The sequence below is a fragment of the Erpetoichthys calabaricus genome, chromosome 8 (assembly GCF_900747795.2).
Source record: "Erpetoichthys calabaricus chromosome 8, fErpCal1.3, whole genome shotgun sequence".
NCBI classification, from domain to species: Eukaryota; Metazoa; Chordata; class Cladistia; order Polypteriformes; family Polypteridae; genus Erpetoichthys; species Erpetoichthys calabaricus.
Genome location: NC_041401.2, coordinates 82,268,434 through 82,295,081, shown reverse-complemented (window position 1 = coordinate 82,295,081; position 26,648 = coordinate 82,268,434). Strand labels below are relative to the sequence as shown.

Here is a 26,648-nt window from a genome sequence, read left to right as displayed (position 1 = left end):
TCAGCGACAGACTGCTGTCGCTGTCCTGCTCCACTGACAGATTGAGGAGGAGATCGTTCCTCCCCCAAACTATGCGACTCTTTAATTCCACCCGGGGGGGTAAACATTAACATTTAACATTATACATAGTTATTGTCTGTTTTTCACCTGCATTATTATCATTCTTTAATTTAATATTTATTGTATCAGTATGCTGCTGCTGAAGAATGTGAATTTCCCATTGGGATTAATAAAGTATCTATCTATCTATCTATCTATCTATCTATCTATCTATCTATCTATCTATCTATCTATCTATCTATCTATCTATCTATTCACTCCTTGGTCAGTGATTCAAGCCATGCAAAGTAGTCTTCTACATCTCTACATTTTATCAAGTCAAGTCAAGCTGAGGAGCATGCACTGGTACAGTGCATTGTCGCACTCACTACACAACGAAACAACTCGGGATCCCGGTGTTAAGTGGGTGACCCCTTGGTCCCCAACAATGAGGATCTTACGAGCCGGATCACCATCGGAGAAACGCGCCACATGGCCGTAGTGCCGTAACTGACGCTCCCTCACAATGTAGGCAATGTGCCTCATTCGGGACTCCGTGAGCAGCCACTCATTCGACACAAAGTCAAACCAACTGTACCCAAGGATTTTCCGGAGAGACACAGTGCCAAAGGAGTCCAGTCTTCGTCTCAGGTCACTGGGTAGCGTCCATGTCTCACAACCATATAGCAAGACAGGAAGCACCAGGACTCTAAAGACTTGGACCTTCTCCCTTTTGCATAGTATGTTATGAAGTAAAACCCCGGTAGGTTTCTTGAACCGCATGGCCTGTGTGGTATTGTTTTTACGTTTATTTTTTTTATTTTTAATTTTTATATTTCAATATAAGAATGCAGGCTGATGAGATGTAAACCTCTTACACTGCATTGATTTGAATTCTACCAGATATGTAGAGCCGTACCATACAGAGGCCAATGTCCTGGTCTGGTCATGGGGTACCTGCAGGATGCTCACTTCGATGCCTCAATGCTCTTAACTTGGTTTTAATAATCTTAATCTTCAGTCCTGTGTGTGTCTTCTGGCACCTGTGCTAGACTGGGGGTTTATTCCCTGTGGGTGATGGGCTCCTGCAAAATATGCTGCTGTAGGAACTTGCAGTGTGGCACCAACCTGGTGTACAGTCCATGACTGATTGAAAAGTATCTCTCTCCTGAAGAGTCCCATCCAAGCCTTATATGATACCATAAATCTGTTTGTCACCATGCTGGTTCATTCCAGAACATGTTCATGTACATTTCTGATTAATTTCTACTGAGATATAAAACCTTCAGAATTCTTCTAAGATGACATCCCAGCATGCAGCCCATGGCACGTCTGCAAGGAGTGAGCGCAGCTATGCCAGTGGCTGCTGTGGAGCTTGGAGCACGAGATGCCATCTTGAATCCTCATCAGAGTTCATGAAGCTTATATTTGACACCACTCGTGCATCACGTTCAGTGTGTGAAATGTAGACATGGCTCTCTTTCCACATTCATTCCAAATCTTTTATAAATGGACCCAAGCGTAGTCGTACTCGTGTGTGTTTATAGCACATGACACCTCATGGCTCCTATGACGTGGGCCTTGGTAGCCCGTTTCCTAATAAAGTACAATTTTACCACGTAGTTCAGCTGTGGCGACAGACCACCTGAGCACACCGATAACACGTAATGTCATGAAACAGTTTGTGACTTTTTTCACTTTACATTAAACATCTTTTCAAACAAATAATGCACAGTTAGTCTTACCTGACATGTATCCATGCCATATTTTCTATGTTATTAAGCACTGTTAATGTTACTTTTATTACTCAACCAAAGTGGGTTGTCTGTTACTAAAGAAATGCAATCAAAATTTCCCCTTCAGACAAATAAAGTATCTAGCTATCTTTAAAGCAAATATACTCAATTAAAAATTTTCATCTAAAGGTTTTCCACAAGGTATTTGATTTACACTAATAATTAATATAATCGTAGATGTTTGGTCCTAGTTTTTGATATACTGTATGATTGTTTGTTTATCTGTAATTCTTATTGTTAAATGCATTCTAAATTAATGGGCATATGTCATACCAAAAGGCGCTTTTTGAATTTAACCGTGAGTTTGAGGGAGGCGAGTCTGCTGTGACTCCCCGTCAGACCACTGAGGCCCATTGCCCAGTAAGACGTGAAGCTAGCGATTCAGTTCCCAGTTACAACAAAGCCCTTTTTCCTGCCGGTTAGTTTATGTGTTGCTCTTCCCAGACTCGGACACCAGACTCCTCTGTTTTGTGCTGCTCACTCTCTGCCTAAGTTGTGCTCCCTACACATGCCTGTCTGGAGAGCTGCTACTATTGATTATGATTTGCTTTATTTTTCAGTAATCAGGAGTTCAGTGGCAGCGAGCCATCAGGCACCATGTTTTACGAGGGTCACGGTTGAAAATACACTCCAGCAAACTGGAAGCTGAGGTGGTCTTAAATGATAAATTATGCAATGTTCTTAAACACTTACAAAGTGATTGTACCGCTGGATGACCTCAAGGAAGAGGGTGGGTCTGTCTTGAAGAGGTTTGGTGAAGATCTGCAGGAGGTAGCCCTTGTCGTCAAAGTCCACCAGGATTTTCAGGTCCTGTGTATAAAGCAAGAAGACAAGTCCTGAAGACATGGCAGCTACTAATGGTTAGGAGGCTTTTCATTTGCTGTAAAATGCTGGTCCCCATCTTGTTCTCATGGTCCTATGCCTGCCCACTCATCATTTTATGCTGTTTGAATATTGCTCCATTTAATTATGCACACTCACAGTCTGTCCCCACAGCAAATTTGGTTTCGACTGCTCTCAGACTGGAACCAGGGGCCTCATGTATAAACGGTGCGTACGCACAGAAATGTTGCGTACTCCCGTTTCCACGCTCAAATCGCGATGTATAAAACCTAAACTTGGCGTAAAGCCACGCACATTTCCACGGTACCTCATACCTTGGCATACGCAATTTCTCCACTCGGTTTTGCGGACTGGCGGCACCCAGCGTCAAAGCAGTGCTACTGTTCCTGTGTGGTCACCTTTCTTTCTTAGATCCACATTCCTGACGCGGCTTTATAAATACACTGAAACTAACTGCATATTGTTTATTAGTGTAATGCATCTGATTGTAATTAACCTGCAGCAATATAATGGGCCAGGGAATAGCCATAGTATTCCAAATACCATAACTGCTTTAGCGTTGTAACTCTCACTGCATCTTCTTCTTTCAGCTGCTCCCGTTAGGTGTTGCCACAGCAGATCATCTTTTTCCATATTACTCTCACTGCACCACTCGGAGTATTTATATCACTGTATCTGAGTGGGGAATCACAGCAGCAATTGATCGGAAAGAGAATTATCGGTATACAGTTTCAAGTAGGCTACACACTACCTCAACCACGGCAAAAAACGTCAAAGCCTTTCCTGTACGGACCTCGCGTTTCAGAAACAGTTTCATCCCAAGAACTATAAACGCACTCAATCAGTCCATCAAGTGCTCCTTGTAGAACTGTTTGTACTTATAAGTACAATCACCTCACTGTAAACTTACACTACAGTTATAATATTGCACAACCTGCGCTACTTTATAAAGCGCATATGATGACAATATCATTTTTAAGATGAAATGCAGCAAAATATGTTGCCTATAGTATACAGATAAAACTTTAACTTCATTTAAATAATCTGTATTGTTAATAATTAAACATATGAGGACACGGTGCCACAGCGCTAGCTAGTTCACGGATAGCTCCTGCCTTGCGCTGTATTCTTGCTGGTGCTGACGCGACACTGGAAGGATAGACGAATAGAATAATTAAACATGTACTACAAAGATATTTCAATGTTCCTTAAAAGTTTTGAAGAATCGGCGTTCTAAGCTTACAGATGGCTTAACGTCTATTACAGAGCTGATTGTCTGGCGATTGGGTATTTGGAGAAAGCAAAGTAAGTAGAGGAATTGGAGGTTAGTACGTTTGAAAGAGACAGTACTTCTGTAATAAATTATTTCATCGAAGGTCGCACATGGCACAGCAAGCCTCTTGTGTGAGATATGAACAAGCACTGCGCCACTGTGTTCCCATTTTTAATAACATGCTTTCATTCCTATCATCATGAAAATGATATCACGTATACATCTCAATATTTTAATTATTCAGAGAGCTGTAATATTATGAATGTAATGGATTCTGTGTCCTGTCGGAGAAAGAGAAAGAACGGAAGCACGTAGTGATTCACACACATAGAGCACATAGAAGATCAAATACAGAACAAAGCATTTAACGTGCTACTTGAGAAACTGGTAAAATAAACGGTTTTAAGATGAAGTTTATGATGTTCTACTTTAATGGCAAAATAAACTACGTGATTAAAGTGGAAATTTCGAGATTAAAGTTGACATTTCGTGCGTTTTTCCCACTGTGTGCCTATTTTTTTTCTCTGTACCCTAATAAGCTTTCATATGACACTCAGACGGTGGGCTACGACTTGCCTTTTCACGGCGACTTTGATATGTGATTTCTTTTTTATTTCGGGCACTGTGCGACTTTACGAATTTGATCTTTCGAGTTTCTCTGACACTCTGTCACTCGATCAACTTTCTTTTGTTGATTATACCACTGTTTAAACCAACAAATAGTACGTTTTTCCTTTGCCTCCACTTGGTATTCGCTGAAATTCTTATATTTTCCCCCGTGCTTTTTCCATTGTCTTTTCACAGAAGGCTATTTATATTGATTTGCATAGTCAAAGAGGCGTAATTCTGGGAGGAGTTGGGGCGGGACAGAAGGTGCGTGCACGTGCGTTACTTTTCACGCGGATCGGGATTTATGTAGTGGAAGAACGTGAAAGTTTGCGTGCGCACAGATTCCTGCATCTGGATTTTTCTGTGCGTACGCACAATCCCGCTTTTGTGCTTATGCCATGTTATAGTGTGAGTTCTACGCACGGCGTTATACATGAGGCCCCAGATGTTTGAGAAGCCAATCCTTGACGTATCAGTATGCATCTGTTTTCATCCTCCCTCTGCATGTAGAACCCTAAATGCATTGTATAGTCTAACCTTTATCATGTTTATCTATCAATTACCACTGTGTGTGTCTTTTAAAGATGGATTTCAAACTGATAATGGCAGACAAACAACTTTTGCACGTATAACTTACGGCATTCACCGCAATTGATCACAAATCTCATGGCTGGACTGTTTTTTTTATGTTGCCACCATGCTGGCCATACTCAGTTTTTTCATGATGAATCCATCATTCCTGTTATCCATATGAAGTATAACAAAAGGCTTTTTATAATTTGTTTTCCCCTTGAAATACGTTTTTCTAATACTAGACTTAAATCTTCACACAATCCCCATACTGTGTAAGCTATTATTCTAGCTGTGTTTAATTAATGAGTTATTTATTTAATTGTTGGTAATTTATTGTCTTTGTTTTTAGGATGAGCACTGTACTGTGTGTTGCGGTTCATAAAGACACAACCCCTCAGTCGTGCCGATTCAGCTCATCAAGAGTGACAGCATTTAAACAGGCAAGTCAGTGCCACTACTGTCCTTGTTTCTGGGGCAATTCCAAAATGAAAATACAGCAAAAAAATTTTCTTTAAACTACACACCTTGGGGCAATATTGTTGACTGTCACCTTTAGTCTCCTGGTTTGAACCGAGCCTGTCTTTGACTTTGTTTCTGTTAAATTCCATTTCCTGGTCCTCTTTTGTCTCTTGCACTGTAGGTAGTACAATTTCCTAACCCTAACCCTGTCCCTACTATCAGTGATTTGTACAGTTCTCTAAAGTCGTCTGCCTACTCTTTGATGTCCACACACCCCTGGTGGGTTGCTTTATCTGCCAACACAAACACTTATGCTGACTCCCACATCTCTCTATTATATAAAAAAAATCTTGGGTCAAGACGTGACCTTCTCGGAAAGACACTTTGGCGTCCCGTGAGAACAACCAATTTAAAACAAGATCACGGACATCTTACCTCTCAGTTGTTGGAATGCTTTTGGCAAACACACTTCATGTGTTCTCAGCTCTTAAAAATTTTATATTTTCTAGCTGGTACGTCTACGACTAAGCAAAGAAGAAAGAGCAGCACGTCTAAAAGAGACCCAAAAGCGTTGGGAGAGAAAAAATGGCAAAAAAGAACAATAATAATCCATCCATTCATCCATTTTCCAACCCGCTGAATCCGAACACAGGGTCACGGGGGTCTGCTGGAGCCAATCCCAGCCAACACAGGGCACAAGGCAGGAACCAATCCCGAGCAGGGTGCCAACCCACCGCAGAACAATAATAATCTATGTGCAAATTCTGAAAAAAAGGAAAGTAATAATCAGCACGGACCAAGTGGAATTGAAAACATCGTAGGTCCAATTGGGGTCAGAAATAAAAGACTTCATAAAGACATTCAAAAACATTGGCGCAAAACACATGCAGAGCAGGTTAAAGAAAATGAAAGTAGTAAAGTAGTAAAATTCGAAAGTATCAAAAAAAAGAAAGTAAAGATCGCATTAGTGCAAACAAACAAATTATTACTCGGTGAAATAACAGAACAGCAAAAAGATATCAAATATATGGACATAGGTGATATGTCAGAAGTATGTAGATATTGTAAGGCTTTAAACTTTAAGTCGGAGACTTGTAGCTCGCCGAATTCATGTTGCCATATGCTATGAGAATCTGTGGTCCCGCAACAATTAAAGCTACAACAAGTTTAATTTCAAAGAAACCACAATTTGGTCAGGTGTATATTTATGATCACAGAGAAACGATGCCACATAGAATTGAAAGAGTATGCAACAATTCACATGAAAATAACAATCTCTTTAAATTATATATCCAGTTAACCAAACACTGGGGTGGGCGAACAAAGCAAGCAGGAGGAAAAACCCCCTAGTCTTGATAAAAATCATGGCTGCACACCACTACGAGACAAAGTCATCATCTGCCTCAGTGGTATCACCACATGATGATGAAGGTGTTATTATGCCTTGACTCAGATGTGTTTTATTTGTATTTACTTATTTTGTCATCCTTTAGATTCAATTTTGAAAATTGTGTTTTCTTTATATTATTTTATATATTATTTAATGTATTGTTTACTTCATTCTGTTATTTATTATTTAAAGGGGGTGTTATTTATTATTTGTTTATTTGGCTGATATATTTATTCAGGGCAACTTGAAAAATATGAGATATTGTTGTACTATAAGAGTTTATTAGTGTGCTTTGTTATAATATGCTTTGTTCCATTTTTAACATGGAACCAAAAGGGGCAGGTCCACATGCTGATACAGCTGGGTGACAAATGTCCCTGCACCGCAGCTTCGACCCTGCACTTTTGGCTTCAATTCCTGCATTCTGACTTTGAGCCCTGCTTTCATTCAAATGTACTACTTGTTTCTTCTGGGTTGGATTTGTTTGTTGTTTGCTTTGTCTGTTCAGGCAAAGCCATTTTTCTTTCCGTTACATGTTTTTTTTTTGTTTAATGTTTTTTACATTTTTTTAATAAATTAGTAAACTTAAATCAACTTTTCCTCATTTATATTGAGACTAGAGATTTTGCATTTTTCCTCTGATTTCTAAGCTTTTTTTTTTTTTTTTTTTTTTTACTTTTTGATATTTAAAAACCTTAATTCTACTTCTGGGCCCAAGTAGGCCAGAGGCCTGCTATTTGAGTTTTGAGCTTGGCTGTCTGGTTAAGGCCTGTAAAAAGGGCAGGTCTGGCTTTTGTCAATTCTGAGGCCTGCACTCATTTTTGAGCTTAGAAGGCAAACACAACAGAACTGCTACTCGTGGGATCTCTAGTGTAACAGAATGAGATAAGAAAGGCTTTGGAATTATATAAAATTAATTTTCAATTACACAACCAAAACGACTTTGCTTTACCGTGTATTACATCAGAGAAGTCTCTCAGTCTTTGTTCATTAGAAGTAAACAACCTTTATCAAATTTTCTTTACCTCATCTTGATTTCTGAATTCTCATTTCACTAGTATTTATTTACAAAATATCAACAGACTACACCTCAAAATAAGATGCTGGAGACTTGAGACAAAGTCTCTGATCTGACAGCTGATGACCAGCTGTAGTTTAGGACACTCTTTTGGGCATTTTGGATTGTGTATGTCTTTATTCTAACTCTCATTTTGCTAACTGGGATCTTCATATGACATCAAGGAAGAGATTTTCCCTAAAAGAGGAGATCTGTCAGCGCTTGTGAATTTTTTTCATTCAGTTTCCTTTGAAAAATATTGCTACATGTTCATTCTTAAATTGTAAATTTGTAAGTTTTGTACACAGGTTTTTTAGCTTTGCCACTTTTTCCCCTAGCACTGTGGTTTTAGTTTATGCCCTTTAGAATCTTGTTGGTAAACTAGTCACATAGAGCCAAATAAGTGAAGCAAGCCCTTGCAGGCTCAGCTGAATGATCTCCAGTCTAGCTTCTTTTTTTCAGATTCAGGTATTAAGGCATTTTTGTTTATATGTCTTCTTGTTGCTATTACATACTTGGTGACTTAGTGGAATAATTTGTGTCATCAATAATGTCAATTTATTTACTTATTTGCAAGCTGAAGACAGGGCAACACAGGGCAAATACAATGATCTCTATGTAACTTACATACAAAATATTCTGTAAAGCTACTTCTGATTTAGAGGCCTGTAAATATTAACATCCCAGAACACCTTTCTGTGTAGTTTCTCTGTTATACGTCACTGCACAACATTTGATTCTCAATTCACATGGCTTTTCTTTCCACTATGAGTTGTTTTCTGCTCTTAATGCCAGTTTTTTTTCTACTACTTCATAGAGCAGTATTCTTGTTTCTATTTAAATTCTGGGTCTTTAATAAGTATTCACAGTAAATTTATTGTGTTTCCATTCGCCCTTGTTCATTGAATAATTTACTGATAATCTGGCCAGTTTAGGAGAACTTTTTTCCACAGCACCCCATAATTCTTTGCAAGGGCAGCACGACATCCCCCGGAGTTGTAATAGCCAACATTGATGGTAGCGCCCCCTGGATATATAATATTGATCATTAGCATTACAGACTCTGTGGGAGTTAGTTAGTGGTGGAACAGATAAGTAGTTAATGCAGGTTCTTAAAATTTTATTTTTATAAAACATCTACATCATAAATAATGAGTTATCTCTGCTTGTCAAGTTCCATATTCGTATAAGAGAAGGAAGTGTGTGCCTTATGCATGCATAATTAGCCACGTGGAGATAAACAACAAACCTTCAAAGAGCCTGATGCCCCTCCCAACACAGGAGACTCTATGAAATAATAATAATAACAAAAGATTTATTACAATTTACATGACGTTTCTATCTTTTTGATAGAAGAAAAAGTGCAAAGCATCAGCACAGACAGTTTGGAGAGCCATCAGCGCAACTTCAATCATGACACCCTACTTTGAATCTTCTGCCTTTAAAAAATCTGCATATTTTTCTGACTTTTGACTACAATTTCACCATTTCTGCTTCATTTTGGATGAAATTTGTGTTGCGCATCTCTGACTGCGTTCTTTATTCTTTGATCTCACCAAGGCATGGTGGTGCAGTGCCACACGGCCCAGGTCACTTTTTTGGCTACAATAATTGGTCCAGCATAGTTGGCAGACATTGCCCTAGCCCTCAGGGATACTTTAAAGATGAGTTAGTCATTCTCCATTGACTTCAATGCATTGTGCCGAGTTTCATGATTTCTTCAAGCTTGAGGTGAAGTGAACACCACAGAGTTCGCTTATCACTAGTCTTCATTTTATTCTGCTCATGAGATTTTATATTTGATTCTGTACTGTAGTCAACATTGCCAGGTAAACAGTCTGGCATTCGGTTGTTTTAAACTTAGACTGACTGAGTGAGGGCTGTGCAAAGAGAAGTGAAGCTGACTGCCCGGCCACTTCATCAGGGCTGAATGAATTTTGTCAGCCAGCTTACATGCACTATAATGTTTCACAGTTCCTGTTAATAATGGCAGTTCAAAAGGAATTGCGTGAAGGTTTTCCCATCAGACAATCTGAAATTAATGCTTACCTCAGAAAAAACAAAGGAAAGACTTTCCAGATAAAAAAGTGTCTTATTTTTTAAATTTTGTTTGATTTTAAATTTTTATCTGGCCAGCTCTAGTAGTGTATTTACTGTAGTTTAATATGATATTTTGATCAAAGTAAAAAATATTTGCACAATAGTGCAACGTTAAAGGTATTCATGCGTGAGTTTTACCGAGAAATTGAAAGTTATGGATGTAAAGTGATAACACTGAATTTTAGAGAATGTTGATTATTCTATTTTTACATTTTACAGATGCAAATTGATTCCACATGAGTAAAGGATGGTTTCCCCCTTTGGGCAGTAATGGATGACTTTGACGGTGCTGTAACACATTGGGCAGTTTATGCCTCCTTTCAGTCTGTTCTAATATAAAGCTCAGTGGGCAAGCACTTTGGGGATAAGGCATTAATAGAAACTGAGTGATATAACACTAAAAAATCTATTTTAAAAGCTGCACCGTACTATTGAGGTGCACACCCATGTCTCACAAATCTTCACAGTACAAGGTGGCCTAGAATAAAGAATAAAGTTGCAGTGATTTTACTGTTGTCTTTACAGCAGCTACTTGACTGACAGAATGACTTCTTTACTCATTCACAGGCGTGGAAAAGGTCGATAATACCACTCGGCCGTACATGACACTCGGATAGTCAGTTGAATATTCAATATAGAGAACATGTCTCATGAATGCTGAGAGGCCTAACTAGACAAACAAACAACTGCCTATATGTCAACCTGAAGTGTTCACATTGGATCGCTTGAACCACTGGACAATGCTGGAGTCGCTAGTCTATGGAAACGAGAGTACGTAAGCTTGTGTCATATCATCAGCATGGCATTCCGGGTTTTTGTAAACATATACTGTTTTTTTAAATTTTTGCTTTGCGCCCAGTTAACCTATCATCTATGGGGGAGGAGCAAAAGCTCTGTCTATATGTGTGTGTCTGTGTGTGACAGTTTCTTGAGGAAGGTCAAAAACTAAAACACCTGGACAGAAAAATACCAAACTCGAAACGTAAGCCTGTTATGAGGTGATGATGTGCTGATTAGTTTTTGAGCCAAATCGTGCAAGAGAAAGAGGCACTCCAATTCTTCTCATCAATTGCTATCGTAATGACCTATTTTATGATCAGAAAGATCAGTACCAGAGCGGTAAATTATTACTGATATATTATAGAATAGTTCAGGTAATTTGGTTGCTAGGGTGCAAAGCATACTGACGCTCACTTCCAAATTTTTTTTGCTTTTGTTTTGTTATTTCACTTATAAAACACAGAAACTCAGGTAGTCAATAGTCCTGTTTCCCTGACCTTCGTTTCCAGACCCAAACAAATTAATGTGAAAAATCAAATCATTAATTAAGGTAATTGCACCATTCGGTGTCCCTGGGTTGAGGACTGTCCAAAATGTATCTCTTGGTCAGGACTTCAGGATACTCTGTCTTTTGTATCCTTTACCAAGACTGATGCATATCTTGTTTGGACCCCTTAAAAAGAGAACAGTGTATGGCACCGGGCTTGTTGGGGATGCTTATCTGACTATATCCCCTCCAGGAGGCATTCTCTTGGAGTAGTTTTAGCCACCGGCTCATTCCACCACAGTGTGCTGAGAAGCATCTCTGGGGGTCTTTTCTGCCCACTACTACCTGGCAATTCAGTGCTTCCATCTGATGTACTCTTCAAGTTTATTTTTATTTGTTTTTTTATCAATTGATTGGATGTCTCATCTGTCCCATGAGTCTGTATCCTTGTTTTTTTCAAATTTCTGATGCTACAAGAGGTGTTCAATAATTTATCTACTTCAGTAGGAAAGAAAAGAGTTTTCAAAGAATTTTTGTTTTATTTTTCAATATAGTCCCCCGATAGCTCCATGCACTTCATCCACATTTCCTGAAATTACTTTAACCCCTTTGAAAAAAAAATGTTCTGTTTGACCTTCAAACCGGGACGTCACAGCTGCCTTGATGTCTTCATCACTTGAAAACTGCTATCCACGGAGAGATTTCATCAAAACTCGGAACAGGAATTAATCTGAGGGAGTCAGGTCAGGACTGTAGGGTGGAGGGTTCAACTGCTGGAACACACATTCTTGCATGGCAGCCTGTGATTGATGTGACATGTGAACTGGCACATTGTCATGAAGAAGAAGCTTACGTGATTCATCCAAGGACTCTCCTGACATCCTGTCTTTTGGAATGTTAGACTCGCAATGAGCCACAACTTGTGCGTGAGTAACTTTGAGACATGTGACAAAATGCCCAGACTTGTTTCAACATGCTTGCTACTTTCTTTCATACTTCGGTAGATAAATTATTGAACACCCCTTGTATATGTACAGTGCATCCGGAAAATATTCACAGCGCATCACTTTTTCCACATTTTGTTATGTTACAGCCTTATTCCAAAATGGATTAAATTCATTTATTTCCTCAGAATTCTACACACAACACCCCATAATGACAACGTGAAAAAAGTTTACTTGAGGTTTTTTCAAATTTATTAAAAATAAAAAATTGAGAAAGCACATGTACATAAGTATTCACAGCCTTTGCCGTGAAGCTCGAAATTGAGCTCAGGTGCATCCTGTTTCCCCTGATCATCCTTGAGATGTTTCTGCAGCTTAATTGGAGTCCACCTGTGGTAAATTCAGTTGCTTGGACATGATTTGGAAAGGCACACACCTGTCTGTATAAGGTCCCACAGTTGACAGTTCATGTCAGAGCACAAACCAAGCATGAAGTCAAAGGAATTGTCTGTAGACCTCCGAGACAGGATTGTCTCGAGGCACATATCTGGGGAAGGTTACAGAAAAATTTCTGCTGCTTTGAAGGTCCCGATGAGCACAGTGGCCTCCATCATCCGTAAGTGGAAGAAGTTCGAAACCACCAGGACTCTTCCTAGAGCTGGCCGGCCATCTAAACTGAGCGATCGAGGGAGAAGGGCCTTAGTCAGGGAGGTGACCAAGAACCCGATGGTCACTCTGTCAGAGCTCCAGAGGTCCTCTGTGGAGAGAGGAGAACCTTCCAGAAGGACAACCATTTCTGCAGCAATCCACCAATCAGGCCTGTAGGGTAGAGTGGCCAGACGGAAGCCACTCCTTAGTAAAAGGTGGCAGCCCGCCTGGAGTTTGCAAAAAGGCACCTGAAGGACTCTCAGACCATGAGAAAGAAAATTCTCTGGTTTGATGAGACAAAGATTGAACTGTTTGGTGTGAATGCCAAGCGTCACGTTTGGAGGAAACCTAGCACCATCCCTACAGTGAAGCATGGTGGTGGCAGCATCATGCTGTGGGGATGTTTTTCAGCGGCAGGGACTGGGAGACTAGTCAGGATAAAGGGAAAGATGACTGCAGCAATGTACAGAGACATCCTGGATGAAAACCTGCTCCAGAGTGCTCTTGACCTCAGACTGGGGCGACGGTTCATCTTTTAGCAGGACAACGACTCTAAGCATACAGCCAAGATATCAAAGGAGTGGCTTCAGGACAACTCTGTGAATGTCCTTGAGTGGCCCAGCCAGAGCCCAGACTTGAATCCGATTGAACATCTCTGGAGAGATCTTAAAATGGCTGTGCACCGACACTTCCCATCCAACCTGATGGAGCTTGAGAGGTGCTGCAAAGAGGAATGGGTGAAACTGGCCAAAGACAGGTGTGCCAAGCTTGTGGCATCATATTCAACAAGACTTGAGGCTGTAATTGCTGCCAAAGGTGCATCGACAAAATATTGAGCAAAGGCTGTGAATACTTATGTACATGGGATTTCTCAGTTTTTTTATTTTTAATAAATTTGCAAAAACCTCAAGTAAACTTTTTTCACATTGTCATTATGGGGTGTTGTGTGTAGAATTCTGAGGAAAAAAATGAATTGAATCCATTTTGGAATAAGGCTGTAACATAACAAAAGGTGGAAAAAGTGATGCGCTGTGAATACTTTCTGGATGCACTGTATTTGAATTTCTCTATGGGATTAATAAAGTTTATCTGAACTAATCTAATCAATAGAATGTCCCACCTGCAAAATCTTCAAATCCTCTTTCACTTTGATCTTGGCCACTTTTAACTTCTCCCTCAGAGTCTCATAGTAATTGTCAGGTGCTTCAAGAAATTCCATTCCTCGTGCTTTTAAATTAACAATCTGAAATTTAAAAAAAATTGAGCAATTACGTGGAAGCATTCAAAGTCTGGCATCCTAGGGTCTTGTTTTTATATTTACTCAAAAAGCATACGTTAAAACATAAACCCATTATTGTGAAAAGCTTTAAACAAAAAGCCTCTGACTTGTTTACCATTTAAAAACAATTTTAAATCAACAATCAGAATTTTACAGAATGGAGCACACAGTTCCAGTTGTCTTCTAATGGAGATGACCCATATTCAAGAATTCTGCTGCTGCTGCAGAGATGTGAGTGCAGCCAGTGCCAACTAATCGGTGAATTTAGGAATTTCCCTCCTTAGCACCAGGCATTAATGTGGTGACAGATCCAAAGTACCAGAAGTGGCCTGAACATGGGCAGTACAGCATAGGTGTAGACTTGTGGACATTAGGTTTAGTGCCTTTATAGGTTCACTTACAGCCTCAATGATGTTTGAGGTGTTGAGAGCGATGTGCTGGACTCCCGGTCCTCCATTATACTCAACGTACTCCTGCCCAAAAAAAAGAGACTATGGTTGATATGTGCCAGAAACAAAAATAATAATAATTTGTTACTGGCATACAGTTGGTGTCACCAAAGCGTTACCTGAATCTGAGACTTCTTCTTTCCAGGGGCAGGCTCATTAATTGGCATCTTGATTGTCTCTTCATAATTAGTGACCACAATTGAACGTAATGAACTGTACTGTGTATGAATCTGCTTATCGTCTATAGACCAAAAACGATGGAACAGAAGACAGTTCTGGTACCTAACAACGGCAGAAAGCACAATGAGTTTAGAAGAGCAATGTTGAGAAGAGTCAATGGAGAGCCTTGTCTTCATTAGTTTCTTCCTTATCTACCCTAAGAGGAGACCTACACAGAATAGAATAGAATTAAATTTGACAATCCAAATGATGGTGGTACACCTCCAGTTATTTTATTATTGTTGAATGAGTTAATTTCTGGGTGGATGGAGCTGCCTCTTGTTATAAGTTGCTGACAAGTTGCAAGAAGATGGGACTCCAGTGGAATCAGGAGGAGGTTGGAAGTGTGCACTGATTACAGCTCATTGCTGCACCCACCACAAGACCAACTACCCCGGATTACCCAAGTGCAGCCATATACAGTAGATACAAAATATTTATCTTCTGTATAATCTCCAAATCCTCCAACACTGGACTTGATTAAGTGAGTCTGAGAATATCAGATTGACAATTCACAGACTACTGTGGGCGATTTGTCCCACACGGTTTTCCTCATATCATATGCTTGCTATTGATTTAAAGTTAAGCTGGATATTCCAAAATTGAGAATGACTATTCAACTCATTCAATAAAACAAGGAAAGCTTTCAGTTCATTCCACCAGGTCACAAAAATGTATACAGGCGAAAACCTTGACACTTATTCAATGTTGCCCCACCAGAACTAAAGGACCATAACACTTACCAGTCTGAAATGGGAACCATATCATTATCAGGCTGGTTTCCAACAATGTGATCAATAAAATTTAGATTGCCTTGTGGTCTGCAAAGAGAAAGGTAGGTGAGCAGCAGGAAAGAGATAATCAGAAAAAAAAAAAAAAAAAAATTCTTAAGGGCTTTGACCAGTTAGAATGCATGGCAGTAATCTTGAGAGTCATCCGCCATAAACATGTATGTCAAAGGCTTAATGCCTTTAAAAGAAGGAACTCCATGAGTCTGTGATAAGGATCGCCTCCGCAAGTGTACATAAAAGTGTTAATTATTCCTTATTAAAACACATATTTTGTTAATCACCAAACTTACCTAAGTGTCCCATGCTTCTTTCATGCTAATGACTTTCAGTGTGCTTTACCTTAGCAACACCCCAGCACCATTAAGGTTTGACTTTGCTTCATAACTAAAATGACTGTGCTTAGCTAGTGCTGGTGTAGTCAATGCAATGTTAGAGCTCCAATGTCCCTAATATATGTATATTTTAATCATTTGTAATGTTGCTTCTTGCAATCTGTGTGGTACTGTATATTCTAAACCTGATCGAAGTGGCTTACTGTCTCCTGAAGGTTTTCTGACATGTCAAACAAATTCAGGCAGTCAAGCAGGTTGATTCTGCACTTCAGTTTCCATTGACCAATCAGGAAGCAACTCTATGTTCAAGCTTTTGCAAGTGTGGCTGTTAAATGTTTGTGGACGCATCAGAAGTAGGACTAGTTGGTCAATTAGTGGTAAGAGAACAGCTAACTGTATGATGTTTCTTTCAACAATCAGGTCATCTAGGAAGAGATACTGAGGAATATTTCCCAGCAGCTACAAATTCCCAGTAGCATAGCATTTTTGGACTTGAACAGATTATTTTAAATAAAGTAGTCTGCTTGGCCTAACACATAAGCTAGTCAAGGGAATACCATTAGTGACTTTAGCTATATTTAGTCTACTAGTCAAGTCATTTTATAGTCCTACCATCCATACACAATATTGCAGCATACAGTGGCATAAAATAATGTTCCCCAGGGTCACAGTTACCTACAAACAGATATCACGAAATATCACATAATTCTTTATGGTGTCAGATTGCATGGCTAATGTGAGCCTTGCCCAGTGGTCTCACTGCACAGTCTCACATGAGATTTTTCAAAAGGGTCTAACTTTTCATGAGGCCATAAATTTGCATAGTGCCTCCATTTGGCTATCAGTACAGATGAGTCTTCGAGTGTGAGAGGACACCCAAACTCTCGATGTTGCAACACATGAGAAAATCTTGATGCATGCGCTCGTCCTTAGTCATGGCTCATTAAGATAGCCTAATCACTCGAAAAACACGACTGATATGGAATTGCTTAACCTTTGCCTCTTTTCAAAATGACATTTCTCAAATTGTTTAATAGTTTCATTAACAAAAGTGTATGGAAAAGTTGGCAGATTCTTAACGAAATCTGTCTCGTAATTCAAAAAGAAAAGCCTTTTGTTTCAAATACTGATGCAACAACAGAGTAAGAGTTCTCCTGTTAAACAATTCGGTACAACTAAATGAACTGGCACATCATCTAGAGTTGCTTCCCACCCAGTACTCATTACAGATGGAAATGGCTCCTAAAGCCCTAACAGCCCTGCACTGGATTACACCCGTAAGAAATAAATGGCTGGATGAATGGATATATGGGTCTGTGGTTCCCTCTGATTGTTGTGGAGGCTGAAATAAAAGAACCACCAGCGATACTTACAACTTGGCTATAAGGGGATCTGTAAAGAGTGGTGGCTTGTACCCAGGCAGGAAAAGGCCTTTGTAGGGTCCGAGGAACTCAATCAATGTGTGTGTGGTGTCTCCATACTGCAAAAAAAACAATAAATAATACTAAAAATAAAAACAAAATTAAAATCCAGCATAATGCACAATACGATAGTACGTGATCTCTGATCTATAGGAATGTTCATAACATCCTGCAGGCTCATTGTTTGTTTTTGTCCTTGTTTTCCTACCCTCTGCAGGAGTCAGCCCTGCATTAAACAGTAAGCAAAATGAACCTGTGCTTATTGAACCCCTGGGTGTGGGCATCACAGATGTTTTACCCAAGTTATCATGCCATTAACTCTTTCACTACCACACTTGACAATTTTTTATTGGTCCTTGTCTGCCATATTTGACTTTAATCTGCACTGTTAAAAATGTTTTCTTTGGCATGGTGAGTGACTAAAGTTTAAATAAAAGTTTGGTTTGCGCCAGATACCACATTTGTTTCCACCTCATGGTGTAGAAGTTCCACTTCTGTCAAATGTAAACACAGCTGGCTGGGTTTGGAATTCATCACCTGATTTGTGGAACGGATCCTTAAGCTCTTTGTTTTATTATTTCTTTTACTGATTTTTCACATAAATTAGGTCAGATTTAATTTCTTATTTCACCTTCAACACACATAGAGTCTTAAGGTCTTGTCAAAATTAAGTTCTGTATTTAGTAATTAGTATAATCTGTGCTTGTATTTTAACTGAGAATTGTTCACAACCTTTTTCATCTGCACTTAGTGAAGAGCACTATACGGAAAATAACTTGTATTGTAAATAATGGAAGGGCTAAGGGGGGCACCACTGTTGGCATCTGCTTAGGGCACCAGCTGGCCTTGATGTGGCCCAGGCAGGAGTCATTATGAATTTGTACACTACGGTGGCTTTCTAGAGATGAATATAAAGGAGTGGTGCCAGTGAACTGAGCAGGGGACTGAATTCACCACTTTGAGCCTTCAACTCCAGCAGCTTAACATGAGAATCATACTGTGGAGTATAAACGATGAAAAAGTATTATATGTTCCTTTAAAGAAACTAGATTTTAAGCAGTACAACAACATATTGCTAGCTCTCATTTAATTTTTCATGGCAATCTTTTAATTCTGTTGCACTAATCAGATGAATCGGGTGAGGATGTCAGACGTTTAAATAAATTCGTATAACTAAAGCACCCACGTCCACCTGCTATGCCAGGTATGATTGATTTTTCAGGCCTCTGTTAAGCATTGATGGTAATTTGGGAGTAAGGAGATGAATGGTCAAACAGCTCAAATGTGGGAAGCAACGTAAATCTAGCAGCCTGCGGACTTGGAGGCATGGCGTAAATTGCAAAGGTAACCTGCTGAATGAAGGCAGTAAATGAACCTGAAAGGAGCAGCTGAGGACATTTTAAAAACGCAAACAATGAGGTCAAAATCCAAACAAGCTAAATGCAAGCCATACTTAAGTTTAAGAATAAAGTGAAGATAAAATTTTAAAAAATTAAAAATTTATTACAAATATCCAACTTAGTAAAACGATACGTGTCCATGTCTATTTGTGTGTCAGTCTAGTTGCTATGTGTCTGTCATTAAAAAATATGGCACATCACAAATATTTGTAGTAAATGCAATTTATAACTACATGCATTACAAAATGCATTTCAATAGATGGTTAATGCTGGGGTCTACGTTGATTACTTGGATTTCAGTATTTTAAATAAACCGGCAGATGAGTTGATATAGTCTCACGTGAGTGCCTATGTCAGGGGTGTCGAACTCCAGGCCTGGAAGGCCGCAGTGACTGCAGGTTTTCATTCTAACCCTTTTCCTAATCAGTGACCAGTTTTCAATATTAATTAACTTCTTTTGTCTTCATTTTAATAGTCCTGTTTTTAAGGATTCAGTCCTGAATTGACTCTTTTCTTCATTAAATGACTGCCAAACAGAAATGAGATGTGAAACAAGCCAACAGATCACCAGCTAAACTGAGGCTTCAAACACAGGCCAATTTCACTCCAACCAGTTTCTTAATGAGAAGCCGATTCTTGCTTTTGATTAAACTCATTATTTCATTCTATGGCTTATTGCTGCTCTCATTCTGCCACAGCAGACACTTCCACGACAGCTGATTTTCTGTTTTTTCTTAGAACACCATCTAAATGTGTTGGTGACCTGAGAGATCATCATTACTGAAACCTTCACCTTTCTTTATTTTCAGATATTGTGTGATGGGCACAGGTGAGCTGCTCATGTGGCGGCTCGTTTTGTGTCTCATTAATGTTTGGCTGCTAATAAAGGAAAAAGAAACATCTAAGGGGCCTGAGTCAAGTTAATTAAAACTAAGGCAAAAGAAGTTAATTTGCAGCAAAAACTGGTCACTAATTAAGAAAATGGTTAGAATGAAAAACTAACTTTGACACCCCTGTACTAGAAGTTGAGGGTGTGGCCCTAATGAAATACACTTAGAAAACATAAAATGTAATAGGCAAGTGCAGAGGTGCAGCGTCATTGGACACACACTGAAACATTGGAGCTGTAGCTACAGTTGTGTGTGAGTGTTCATTCAGGCCTAACACACTAACTGTTTTGGCCTGCAACCTCAGGCAAATTGTCGAGAAGACCTCCACTAGTGGTAAATCCCTCGCCACTTTCATCTTTCTCCGGTTTGACGCAAAGGGTGCATTTCTTTGGAGTCAAGTGAAGTGAACTTTGTATCTACATTGTGAGATTCTGCTCATGAACAAGTTGTCTTTTTGGCAAATATACCGTTTGGACAATTGCAAACTTGACTTTTCCGTGCTTATCCTCTTCTATCCAAGGTTCCTTGACAATAACTGCTCCACGTTCTTTTGCAGTCTAGAAATAGAAACAGATGACTTTATAGAAAAGATTATGTGTAAGAGACCAGTGAACATTTTGTTCTAATTATACTGTAAGGATTTTACTACAACAGTACAGATACAGTTTGTAAAATTACTCAAGACAGCCTAGAAGTGCATTAGCTCATGCAGGGCAGAGGGATGTAGAGACCAGTCAGCACAGCCCAGCCATAACACCATATGCTGATAATCTGATGTGACATTTCACATAAACAGGTTAACTGTGAAAATGGAAATATCTAAATCTGAATAAAGTTTTCAAACACAAAGGTGTGTCTAACTAGAGCACTCATGAAATGATAGATTCATTGCACTGGCCACCAAAGAACCCACACACTCTGAATGTAATAATTAATGTAAGTAATTATTGAACACATACTAGTATTTTCAATATTGTGGCTTGAGCAGAGTCCCGAATGAGGTACATTACCTGCGTTGTGAGGGAGCATCAGTTACAGCACTATGGCCATGTGGTGCAATTCCCCAAGGGTGATCCAGATCGCAGGATCCAAATTCTTGAGGACTCGAGTGGCTGGACCTGATAAAGGGGACACCCACATAATACCTGGCTGCAGCAGATAGAGGGTCATTTCCAGAGGGTGGGACTGGACTGCATGTCTGCCTGGGGGTTGCCAACCAGGATCCTGAGCTGTTTTGTTGTGTGGTGGGTGCAGCAACGCGCTGAACCAGTGCATGCTCACCAACTTGACCTGACCTGACCTGACCTGTCCCGGCATCACTGTCTGACATAATAAATTCATTGAGCTATTTACTACTTAATGGAATATTCCATTCAAATATTAGATATTTTTTATTATACCTAACCAGTTTTAATTTGTAGCAATAGGCAAAAAATGGTTTCCTTATAACTACGGTGACGAATGCTGGACAGAAGCAGATGATATCAAAACGTCCATGAAAAAAAAACTCACATTACTTGTGTCATGTGATCCACATGGCAAGTTAAGCAATCATATGGTCACAACATCCCAAACAAATGTATTTTGACTAAAATACTGGTAAGCCACTCTCTTGTGAACTGAAATGGAATGCGCATAGATGTGCCCGAGCATTTAAACTGAAGACTCGCTTCCCTGACTCATTCATTGGTCAGGAGTCCAGCCCAGTAAAAGCTTATTCGTTTGCACCAAAAATGATGACAACAAAAACTGTGCACTAAGAGACATGTAAAACTACAGACTAAAAGTTAAAGAAAAGTGAGTGAAAACATAAGGCAGAAGGCATGCCTTGGACTTGTGCTTATTCAAAATGTTTCAGGTAGGAGAAGGTCAGTTCACCCGGGCAGTGTCACAGCCTGCTGCTACACAAACCTGAAGAGGTTGCTACTGCCATTGGGGATGTGAATAGAAATTCAATGACGGCAGGCAGGCTACAATTCAAATGTGCATTCATGTCTAAGCACATTACATTTGTGTTCATGAGAGCATTTTCTGGAGGTGGTTTATAAAGCAAAGATTTTGGTAAATATGTGTGTGTTTGGGACATTGTGAGCATTCAGCCGGATGACTTAACATGTGGTTTATGTGACACAAGTAACATGAGAGTTCTAGCATGGACGTTTTTGATAATTGCTTGTTCTTGTCCAGCACTGGTCATCATATACCCCTTTTATATCAGAAACTTTGATTTCTCTGTTCTGCATAAATAATAAAGTTTTTGGGTGGAGTATTCCTGTAAAGTTAATCATGTCAATGTTGATCCATGTCAGCTGGAGATTCACTGAGGTTACAAGAGATAACATTCAGCTCGGACTCTGACCAGACTGACAAGGTTACAGGCACTGGCTAAGCATGTCTCCAAAGTGGTGATTTAACTCAGGCTCTTGAGCGACTGCTGTTAGCCATTATTGTGACTTTTTTTTAATTTGCCCTGCTTCCTCTTAATTGCATCCCTTTCTAATACATTTATTTTGGTTTTGGTCTTTTTCAATTAAAAAAATGCATTACCTTAACCAAGTATTCACAGTCCTCCACCTGGAAAGCAATGTCCTTCACTCCGTCTCCATGCTTTATGAAATGTTCTCCCATTTCTTAGAAAACAAAAATAATCTTACACTTAGCATATGCTCGTGTTCAAGGTGAATGTGCAGCAGTTTACCTGCAGGTGGCAGACATGCCTCATAACTGATAAAGCACCAAATGCCAAATTGAGTTTCTCACCAGGAAGTTCAGTTCAGTGAATTGTGATACTTTAGAACGCACCTTTCAGTTAAGAGGCTCAGAGTGCATAAACTGAATTACAAATGTAAAGCTCTTACAGAAAAATATGCACCATGTATGCACAGTGATCTATTTAACACTCTCTTTGAAGGTGGTTGCCATTCTCTGAGATGTCAGAATCATCCCCAAAGAGAGCAATTTGTCAAAACTTCCAAAAAGTTAAAAGGCTGTTTGATTTTTTTAGCATGTTAGTTATTTGACATGCAGGAGTCCTGCAATGGATTGCCCTGATTCCTGCCTTGCATTCAAAGCTGCTGAGACAGCCTTGGCACCCCACAACCTTGATTGGGATTAACTGGGTTGAAGAATGTTATGTTAAATTATACTTTAGTTGTTTGAATCCACCTTTTTGTGCAACACTTGACTGTAGTTGACCAAAAATAAAGTCCAATCACTTATTGAGGTGTCAAATGCAACTCTGCAATCCACACCAAAGCACTGTTTATTGACAAACATTTAAAAAGACAGCAGAAATAAGCACCCTGTACTGTGTGAAAATTGACAAACAAGAATACAATAAAACAAAAACAATTAGCACCACTTCAGCAATTTCTCCCATTATCTAATATTTGGTTAAGAACACAAAAATGCTCCGTTTAATGACTCATTTGCAGCTCTAGTCTTTAAAACATGGACAATTCTTTCTTTCTCTTTCTGGTTTAATGTGGTAGTGGAAAAGCCAATTATGTGTCATTTGTGTGTTCTCCTTTCTCTGGAAAGATTTTTAAGTTAATTTAGTGGCTCTAAATTGTCCCAGTTTGATAAAAAGCAAAAATTACCAAATGAACCAACTAATTGCCAATTAATTTCCAAATAAAATCCACTTGACATTTTACATTGACTTGTTTCTACATGCGTGTTCAGGTGAGAAATTCTTGTTATGAAGCTACCCTCATGTCCGTCCACAGGTAAGGGTGTATTTATCTTAGGACCCTGGGCCCCAATATTAAAGGTTAACAGAATGGTGTCTCGTCACTGTACCAGTGCTGCTGTTCACCTTCACCTAACCTTACCCAGCCTCTCCTCCATGACTGTTATCCCAAACCTCCAACTGGCATGTACGTGTGCAGCCTTCCATTTACAGGAGGGCTCCTTGATGCTCAGTCCCAGTTGGGTCTGAACAATGCCACACACTGCAAATCCTTCGTCTGTCTATAACATCCAATAATGCCACCCCTCCTAAAATCTTACGTTTCTGTTTTACATAATAGAAAATGACCATGATTTCAAGCAGGAGCTACAATTGCTGTCACATCTCCTCAGTACTTTTTTTAATACCTCTGTTGCCTGGGTTCAGCGCTGACTGAAAAACAAACAGGATCTGAAATACAAGATAAGAGAAAGAAGGAGATAAAAATAAGATTTCTAACAAAATAAATGATTTGGCCATTAGACCTTAAAGCATTTCAAATGAGTGGCAGGCAGGAATGTTTTTGAAACATGCAGCTCACTTAAACATTTGTTTATAAAAGGAAGAGAAAGGTCAGACCTTGTTTTGTTTGATAACATGCGATGCCACTTCTCGGCTCCCGGTCTCCAGTCCTTTATATGCGTAGGGTTCAAAGCCCATTTTGTCACAGTAAAATGATGCCGCCTGCATAGGACACATATGTGAGTAGAAAGGCACTGTGCATTGCCAAGATAAAACTTAAAACTGTTTGTCCCCGACACTGAAACTTGTATTTTGGTGACCATTGAATGTGGCACTGACACATTATAAAGATGTATTTACTGTATTTATTTTCAGTCAGACATTTATATCTACAGTAGCTGCTGCATCTTATTCTACAGATAAGTACTGTAGGTTACATCCATGAAGCTGAACAGAAGTTACACTCAAAGCAGAAGAAGAAGCTAGTTATGCATATTAGTTTACTGTAATGCATTTTTAACCTTTGTCCAACAATTGGCACTCTTTAACCTAACTTATTACTGTGGTTGGCAGTCTTCTGTAATCCCTCTCTGGACTTTTCCTTCCAACTCTGTGCCAGTTCTTAATGCTAAGTGGACAACTACTCACTAAATATACAGTATGTTACACAACTTTTAGGAGTTTCTGTTCATCTTTTTTGGCACTGAATGATTCTTTTTCTCTATCTCGTCACACATGTGCACACATGGTGGACAGCTTATGGGCTCAGGTGATAGTAATAACCCACCAAACCAGAGTTTGGTACTATGGTTTAATAACTTCTCTTTCCTCCCTCTGCAGAACAGAAGCCTTATTGCTACTCCAGTGCTGGTGTCACTTCTGTTGTCCTCACTCCTGGACCCTCCCCTTCCTGTCAATGGGAGGACTAAACAAAGCTCCTTGGACAGGTTTCTATTGAAACGCCTTGAGAATGAAAGTGATGAAAGTGAGGCAAAAAGAAAAAAACTAGTGAAGAAGAAAATTAAGTTAAGCAAAAGTGAAATGAAAGAAAAAACATTACAATACGCTAATCAGCTTCGCCAACATCTGTTTATTTCTGTAGATTCTCTTTTATGTATTAGGTTTTATTTTGTTTGTATACAATATTTGTTCATTATAAATACATTTTTCTTATGTTGAAAACATTTAACAAAAAATTGGGGTGGTTTTTTGGGGGCTGGCACGAATTAATCTCATTTCAATTAATTTCAATGGGGAAAACTGATTTGAGATACAAGCATTTTGACTTGCGAGCTCGGTCACGGAGCAAATTAAACTCGTATTTCAAGGTATCACTGTGTGTATATATATATATATATATATATATATATATATATATATATATATATATATATATTGTGGAATATGACCCGGACACAGACAGGCAGACACATTTAAATCACCCCACACGCGTTTATTTTGGGTCTCCATTATACAGTCCATCAATACTCACAAGCCCCAATACCCCACAGTCCAGGCCTTATCACAATGCCTTCTCTCTTTGTCTCTTCAGACTGCCTCCTTCTCTCCTTCAGCAACCTTGTCCTCTCTTCCACCCGACTCAAGTCCTCTTCTGAAGGGAGGCGGCCCCTTTAAAGAAGTACCTGGATGTGCTCCAGGTGTGTTCTCGGCAATCTCCCACCGACACGCCCCAGTGTGGCGGAAGTGCCGGCTGTCTCCCCGGAAGCACTCCGGGTGTCCCTGTTCCTCTTCCCCCCAGCACTTCCTGGTGTGGCGGAAGTGCTGTGGTCCAGGGTCCTCCAGGTATTGGGGTCCTCCTGGCATCAGGGCACCCCCTGGCGGTGGCCACAGGCCCCTACAGGGTAGAGCTTCCAAGCTCTGTACCCGTGGCCCCCAATACAACCAGGGAAGATGCCCCTTCGTGTCCTGGAGGAGGCACAAGCCCTCCTCCACTCCTCCTAGGCGTCCCGGCCGGGCATGGACGCCCGCCGGGCACCACTATATATATATATATATATATTGTATATATATATACTAGCTATGTAAGCCCATGCTGTAAAAAGTCCAGGCTCCTACAAACTATTGAAATCATCAGGAAAAAAAATTGAAATGCAGAGTCGGCAGTTTCGTTTTGCAGACGTACTCGCTCCCACTTGTCTATCAGCAGTTAAGCGAGTTTCTCACTCCTCTGAGGTTTCATTTTGCCGATGTGCATGCCTCACTTGTGTATTAGCAGCTAAGTAAGCTTGTCTTTCGTCAGCGGTTTCACTTCAGCTGCATGTACGTACTTCTTTCTTCCTCCGACTCGTTAACTTGGAGCTGTCTTGCCGGCACTTTGAGCTTCATGCTGTAGCCTCACATTTCCGGGCCAGACAGACACACACAATTCCACACATAGACGTTTATACTGTATAGCAAGTCCCTTACATACAAACGTGTTCCATTTCGAGAGTGTGTTCGTAAGTCCAGCAAAATTATCCTAGGCACCCAGTGAACACAATGCAATCCCCAACCCTCAACTCCTATAGAAAACATGTACAATAATAGTTAGGATTTTGTACTCCACCTAACGCCAGACATGTGAACTAACTTCCACACTGGCGAGAAATTTGAAGGTATGCTAAAATGTTTCATTTTTCACTTATTTAAATAATTTTTAATTTATTGGACATTAGTA

General features: G+C 39.7%; 1 protein-coding gene across 2 annotated transcripts in view; it reads right to left on the bottom strand.

Moving 5' to 3' along the window:
• Nucleotides 1-26,648, bottom strand: part of hpda (4-hydroxyphenylpyruvate dioxygenase a) — a 40,025-nt gene that overhangs the window by 3,443 nt on the left and 9,934 nt on the right. For both annotated transcript variants that reach the window (XM_028806993.2, XM_028806992.2), the window contains exons 4-13: nt 24,089-24,193; nt 23,878-23,920; nt 22,327-22,409; nt 20,247-20,336; nt 17,442-17,548; nt 15,689-15,766; nt 14,846-15,008; nt 14,679-14,750; nt 14,119-14,241; nt 2,529-2,645 (exon numbers count right to left, since the gene is read on the bottom strand). In XM_028806993.2, the coding sequence (XP_028662826.1) occupies nt 2,529-2,645; nt 14,119-14,241; nt 14,679-14,750; nt 14,846-15,008; nt 15,689-15,766; nt 17,442-17,548; nt 20,247-20,336; nt 22,327-22,409; nt 23,878-23,920; nt 24,089-24,193 (981 nt within the window). The remainder of the gene's footprint in view (nt 1-2,528; nt 2,646-14,118; nt 14,242-14,678; nt 14,751-14,845; nt 15,009-15,688; nt 15,767-17,441; nt 17,549-20,246; nt 20,337-22,326; nt 22,410-23,877; nt 23,921-24,088; nt 24,194-26,648) is intronic.